The following is a 6991-nucleotide window of genomic DNA, read 5'->3' on the forward strand; positions in this document are numbered from 1 at the left end:
TGATGTCAATGTCCGTTTCAGCCAGGGAAAAGGGAATTGTGGTCTGAAAATATAGCCATTGTTTATAAGATGTTGCACACATTTAATCTCAACTTTTCAAAAACTTTTCTATGCTTAAACCAAACTAACAAAAGCTGTTGTTTCTGAGCTGAGTGTGTTTGTTTTAGTTTGTAAAGTTTCCATACTAACAATATTAATTGAGAATGTGCTATATAGCAGTGCATATAGTTAATGCCTATATATTGTTAATGAACGAATATGTAGCATACATGCATCTATTTAGGAATCAGTTTCTGATCAGTCAATAAATTTGTCTTCATTTATTTGTCTTTTTGGTGTGTCAATTTTTTTTTTGCCATTTTAGAGTTTTAAAGGGATACTTTTTTTTGGAAATAGGCTCATTTTACAACTCCCCCAGAGTTAAACAGTTGGGTTTTACCATTTCCGAATGTATTCAGCTGATTTTCTGATATTTGGAAGAATAGACAGTTTCTGGTCTCATTGACTTCCATAGTATATTTTCATTGACTATGGAAGTCAATAAGACCAGAAACTGTCTAGTTACTGATATTCTTCTAAATATTCGAAAACTGTAAAACTCAACTGTTTAACTCTGGGGGAGTTGTAAAATGAGCCTATTTCCAAAAAAAGTGGAGTATCCCTTTAAGTTTATGGGCTTTGTAAGTCAACTTGTACAATGTTAAGAAAAGTTATGTTTAAAAAAAAACTATGCAGAACACAGTATTTAGGTTTAATATAAAACAAATATTTAAAAAAACAGAAGATCAGAGATGATTGAGACAGTAATAATAATGTGATATGTATCTGGATTTCTTTCAACTTCATGAATTTCAGTCCACACTTCTTGCTTTGTAATATGGCATATTTCCAAGTGAAACTGGATTATCAAGGGGTGAGTATGATAGGAATTGTTTGGATAATAAAAATTGTGTGTTCCATACCAGATGGAGAGGGGGCCGGATGACCGTTTTGCTATTTGCCAAAGGATTCCGTTAATTGTGAAACAAATATGGACATCAGTTACAGCAAACAACCTTGTATCCCACTGAAAATAATATTTACATTCTTTTGTTGGCAAGCCCTGTGTGTTCAACATCTGGTTTGTAAACTAGTGATGCAGATTGAAGCAGTGCAGTCTCTGCTGGACATGAGCAACATAATGAGGCATAATTAGATGATAACCGATAAACTTCATTTCCCAATCTGCTGTTCACCATAGTATTCAGTTAGTGGTCTGGCATTGACGTAGTCCATCTGTGATCTGTTTAATGTGAATTGTTGATCAATGTATTCCTGAGCAGCTGGATAAATCTGCGGGCGCAGCTCTCGTTCTGACCCGCGGAAGTACTGCTCAGGGTGGTGGGGATTTTGCAGGCCCTTCCCTGCTGGTCCAGAGGCTAACGGTCGAAAATGGATCCTGTTGAGGATGTCAGTGAAGGGTCTCGGATTAACGTAGTCGTAGACTGGGGTCATCTCCAGGTTCCTCAGAACACTTTCAGGAAGTTGCATCCGACTCAATTTAGGAGGCAGCTCCATGTCAGGACATTGCCTTGAGGGATGGGGAGAGGTAGGGAAATAAGTCTGGAGCTGGATTATGGATCTGCCAGGGGTCTGAGAGGTGGGACTGCTGTGGTGGTGGTGGTTTAGAGGGCTGCTGATCTGAGATGGCAGTCGGCTGAGGTTTGGGTCTGCTGTGGAGGACTGGACACAGGAGCTCTGGGCCATGGGCAGAGATGCACAAAGACTACGGAGGCTGGAGGGTCTGGCTTCTCTGGGACTTGAAAGAAAACATATTTGTAAAACTGTCACACCTGCATGTAGCACTTGTCAAGACAGAGATAAACTGAGATCATTTTCATCTCCAGGGATGCAAACTTTTTCAGCAAAGATCACTGTTTTTCATCCAGAATAGTGAAGAGAGCTTTTTTTTAACTCTATAAAGGGTACAAGTTTTATCCCTATATGTCCATGTAAATCCACATTTTACAGCTTAGCTGATATTTAGAAAATGTCTTTCCCATTGGGGTTTTCATCTTTTTCACATATTTTACCACTAAATCTCTATAATAAAATGTAATAAAAAATGTATAATAAAATGGTTCTGAGCAAAAATGAGTATTTTACAGTACAACAGAACAGAAAAATATTATACTATGTTTATATTTTGATATTCACTGGATCACACAAAGCTGGACTCACCTGTTGAGGTGTCTGTTGCTGAGGCTGAGAATGGTGTGGGTCTGTTGGGGTGAAGGTCCTCCAGCCGTGCTGAGGCTTTCGAAGGCTGATATGAAAGGGTTTGGGGTGACCGAGGAAGCCACGTCTGAAATAAGGGTGCGGTCAACAGAGCTGGACACGGTCACGTCGACTTCCTCGTCTTTCTGTGACTGTCCCACTGCTATTGGACAACAGAAAAGCAGAAATAGTGAAACTAAACTTACACAATTTAATTTAAATAGTTAAAAGAGAGAAAAAAAACAGCTAATTATGTATTAAGTGAAATGCAGGGTACATCAAGGTGACCCTCATGATTGCCATGAATCCCCTGTGCTGCCACCTGCTGGGCACCAGCTCATTACAGCACAAACACATACCACGCTCATTTGGTGTCAAATTTCGTTTGTCCTGTCCATCTGAATCTTTGGTTTCTTGGGTCTCTTTGTCTCTAAACCTATTATGAGTAGAAATTATAAATGTTATATTGACAAAATATCAGAATTATTTATCAGGGTGAAGGCCATTTCAATAGTCAGGACAGGAAACGATATGTACATTTTATACTATGTACATTTGATTTGCCCTTTGGAATGATGGGAATCTATTCATTTACTTACATGAAAAGTTGAAAAAAAATTACAATTACTCAGCCCTGATAGTGCCATGTTCTCTAAAGGAGACATTTACACGTGAATGTTCCTGAATTAAAGAAAGAAATGATGAAAATAGTTCTCACACTTTTTTGGATTGAATTGTTTTTCACCTTTTTCTGTTCAGTCCATTGTCACGGAAGCCTTTGGCAAAGGGGTTGTTGTCAATCTTGAGTTTTGTGATCTGTGTTGAGGAAGAAAAATAAAGGGTTCCATCAACAAAAACCAGAGACATGCCAGTTAACACTTATAAATCATTAAAAAAAAAATTGACTAATAGAAAATAATTAATCAAGGAAGAAAAGAGAGACTCTTTGAAGTCATACATCTGGTTAATTTTTCAGCTTTCACTTAAATTGTTGATATTTTGAGATTTATATATATATATATATATATATATATATATATATATTTATTTATTTTTTACAAGCATCTTTTGAACTGGATACTAGATTCTATTATAACTGGATACATTTTTAATTAAGCTGCATTGATACGTCTTTAACCTCGTGAATTTGAGCCACTAGATGGTAGTGGAACTCCAAAAAAAAAAATTCAAACAGTATTCATCACATGAGAAATGTCTGTGCTCACCTCCTGGTTCTGGTAGGCTGTGACGGCTACAAAAGCAGCTTCAGGGAAGGTGAAGCGCAGGTAACCGCCAGGTTTGTGAGGGTTACAGGGGTCTGGAGTCTGGACTATGTGTAGACGGGGCTGGTATTTGTGCATGGAGTGGAGAACCACCTAATGAACGTGGAGAGAAACAGAAATATAACCCTGAACACTGAAAAACATACTTTAAATATGCGTTCTTAACTTTCAACCAGAACCTTTCCCCCCCCATTTATAAAAGCTCACCAAGCCATTGGAGTTAAGTGTGTTGTTGGTCAGTTTGAGCTTGTGGAAGGAGATTGGATACTGCATCCATTTCTCTCCAGGTGCAGGCGAGTCTGGATGGATGAAGAACCGATTGGGCAGGTGTGGATCAGTTGAACCGTTCACTTCCCAACAATCCTTATTCCACTGCAACAATATAAGAGCGTAGTAGGCTTTAGTCTTTGACTTTGTTCAACTTTAAAAAAAAAAAAAAAAAAGTCACCAGGAGCTAAAATGGGAACTAACAAGCACCGCCCACAGTTTCAGTTAATGCAACACAAATCATTCATGTAATCCAACACAAACGGATTAAGTAAACTTACATTTTACATATATTTAAGCAGATTGAACGCAATCAAATTAAGATTGGACAAAATGTACAGCAATTGTGTTGCTTAAGCTCATTTTAATTAAGCAATTTGAACAAGCAGCAAAAATCATTTTTTCAGTGCATGTGGATCAGTTGAAATATTAATATTAAAGGGTTAGTTCACCCAAAAATGAAAATTAAAATCGTTCTTCTTCGACTACTTTTTGTTACCGGCTGCTCACCGCTTAGGAGTTTTACCGCCCCCTACCCTATAAGATGACGTACTGCTTGTAAACAGAACGTTTTGCGCCTCCGGCTATATCAGTACGTCATCTTATACGGTAGGGGGCGGTAAAACTCCTAAGCGGTGAGCAGCCGGTAACAAAAAGTAGTCGAAGAAGAACGGTCTCGTCTCAGTTCTCGCGCATGCGCCCATAAGGAAGTAATGGAAAGTCGAATAAAGTCGTTATTTACGTTTTTTTTTCGCACAAAAAGTAGTCTCGTCGCTTGATAAAGTTATAGGTGAGCCACTGTAAGCACATGGAATATTTAAACCTTTTCTTTTAATGACTTTCTGGGCCGTCAAGAGGCAGTCCCTCAGGCTGTCTATGGAAGAGTCATCCAGCCCTCAGATTCAATCAAAAATATCTTTATTTGTGTTCCGAAGATGAACGGAGGTCTTACGGGGTTGGTACAGCATGGGGGTGAGTAATTAATGACTTAATTTTCATTTTTGGGTGAACTAACCCTTTTAGGAATAGAACATTGATAGTTAAAATAGTTTAATGGTAAACTCAAAACGTTTTGAAAAGTTTCTTATGCTCACTAAGGCAAATTTCTAGGGTCAAAATAAAGTATAAACAGTAATATTGTAAAATATTATACTGTTTTGTACTTTATTTCTGTGATGACAAAGCTGGATGAAATCAGTGTCACATGATCCTTCAGAAATCATTCCAATATGCTGATTTGGTGCTCAAGAAACATTTCTTCTTATTATCAATGTTATAAGTTGTGCTGGTTAATATTTTTGTGGAAATTTTATTTATTTTTTTTCAGGAATCTTTGATAAAGTCAAAAGAGCAAAAAAAAATAAAAAATAGAAAGTTCAAAAGAGCAGGATTGATTGAGATATTTTGTGCCATGAATAAAAGTATTAAATTATTAAAAGTAAAGAAAAATCTTATACTGACCCTAAACTTTCTAATGGTAGTGTATGTGTGTTTGTCAGGGAGAATGGAGGGGGTTGGATTGAGTATGTGTGTATGTGCCATAAGGGAGGAGTGGAGGGGAGGTACCTTGTACTTGCGATTATCAAACGGCACCATGTCCATTATCACCACATACTTGACTTTAGGATTCAGTCCTGTCACTGTTACTTTGCAGCTGGGAAACATACGCCTGAAATAAAAGTACACCGGAAACACACCATAACAATTAGTCATCACATATTAGAAGACTGCAGATGCCCTCTAAAAAGGCATTATTGATTATTTTGTGATCAAGAATATTCAACAAAATGAACGGTTCAATGAATTCACTTAAGATCACCTTTTCTCTTAGTAACCTGACTTGAAAAATATTTAAAGGGATACTCCACTTTTTTTGGAAATAGGCTCATTATACAACTCCCCCAGTGTTGTAAAATGAGCAGAGGAGCAGACGAACTCTCCATATGGTAGTCAATGAGACCAGAAACGATCTGGTTACTGATATTCTTCTAAATATCAGAAAATTGGCGGAATACATCTGAAAACGGTAAAACTCAACTGTTGAGTTGTAAAATTAGCCTATTTCCAAAAAAAAGTAGAGTATCCCTTTAAGATTTCTTGCACTAAATAGGTGTAAATCCAGACACAATTCCATTTGTTGTGTTGAAATTCCATAGTATAAACATCATGGTCTGGTTTCACAGACAGGACTTAGATTATGAAATTATGAAAATGCCTTAGAAACAAAATAAAGGCATATTTTAAGATATGTCAGTGCAAGTTGCTTTCAGTTAAAACAGCTCAAACATGCATTTCAGTCTGGGTCTGGGTCTGTGACACCAAGCATAAAAGTACCAATCCCGCATAAGTGCATACCTTCCAGATTTAGTAATCAGCATCTCTGTGCCGAAACCACTGAATTTATCCCAAAGCTCCCGATCTTGCAGTGACACGTGAACCGGCAGTGAGGTCAATTCAGCTTCAGTTCTGCCCATCCTGCCATCGGTGCTGTGCTGAGTTCGGCAGATGGGTTCCTTACAGTCTAATCAATAACAGAATCATTTCACATTTTCATGTACAACATTAGTTCTCCAGCACCACACTTGTTTGTTGAATGTTAAGTCTTTTGAATTTGAACTTCTCAAAATGTGAGGAATGGAAAGACAGTCTTACCTTGTGGATAATATCTATAGTTATTAGCTAAATGATTCATTTGGTAAGGTAAGTCCAGCACAGGCCGTTCCTCTGGGAGATACATGACCATGAGATGGGAGCAGCAAACTAAAGAGACTTGTCCAGAGGTTTGTCGTTTGTCCTTAGGCTGCTACCTTTCCATCACTTCAAAGAGGACAGAGGTGTGTATGTGCACTTCTGTCAAAACATCAGTCTCGTCTTTGATCTGTCTCTTTGTCTCTCCCAGTTCCCAGTTTGTGCTCCAGCCTGCCCACATAGGTGTGTAGAAACAACATTCTCTGGATCTGGGGGGAAGGGGGGTGCATCTTACTCTGGAGGCCAAGGGTTCCCTAACACTTCCTCTAAACCCATACAGACACGCACATATTGGTGTTAATCACACCAGCAGTTTGTCCCCTCATTACTGCAGGAAGTCTTCACTGTTTATTGGCTCTTGGTAGAACTGTCAAAGTTCAGAATTCAGTGGATAATTTTCAGTCTTGAACATTAAAAACATGCATTGAATAGGTCGT

General features: G+C 38.1%; 1 protein-coding gene across 1 annotated transcript; it reads right to left on the reverse strand.

The window, feature by feature from the left end:
* Positions 1-737: 737 nt before the first annotated feature.
* On the reverse strand, positions 738-6543 carry tbx16l (T-box transcription factor 16, like). The gene is made up of 9 exons (XM_089130698.1): positions 6459-6543; positions 6162-6327; positions 5373-5475; positions 3747-3950; positions 3483-3632; positions 3002-3072; positions 2616-2692; positions 2221-2419; positions 738-1798 (listed from the first exon to the last, which is right to left on the reverse strand). The coding sequence occupies exons 1-9, from the start codon at positions 6541-6543 to the stop codon at positions 1213-1215; spliced, it is 1641 nt and encodes a 546-aa protein (XP_088986824.1). The 3' UTR covers positions 738-1212.
* Positions 6544-6991: the final 448 nt, after the last annotated feature.

Source organism: Pimephales promelas, chromosome 4 (assembly GCF_988280905.1).
Source record: "Pimephales promelas chromosome 4, fPimPro1.hap1.1, whole genome shotgun sequence".
In the NCBI taxonomy this organism is placed as follows: domain Eukaryota; kingdom Metazoa; phylum Chordata; class Actinopteri; order Cypriniformes; family Leuciscidae; genus Pimephales; species Pimephales promelas.

Bases quoted from the DNA above. Each gene is read 5' to 3' on its own strand.
- tbx16l (XM_089130698.1), bottom strand. From the start codon at position 6,543: ATGTATCTCCCAGAGGAACGGCCTGTGCTGGACTTACCTTACCAAATG. The intron at 5,476-6,161 runs GTATGCACTTAT...CTTTTATTTCAG, and splicing joins CTGATTACTAAATCTGGAAG to GCGTATGTTTCCCAGCTGCA. The intron at 3,633-3,746 runs GTGAGCTTTTAT...CACGTTCATTAG, and splicing joins CACTTAACTCCAATGGCTTG to GTGGTTCTCCACTCCATGCA.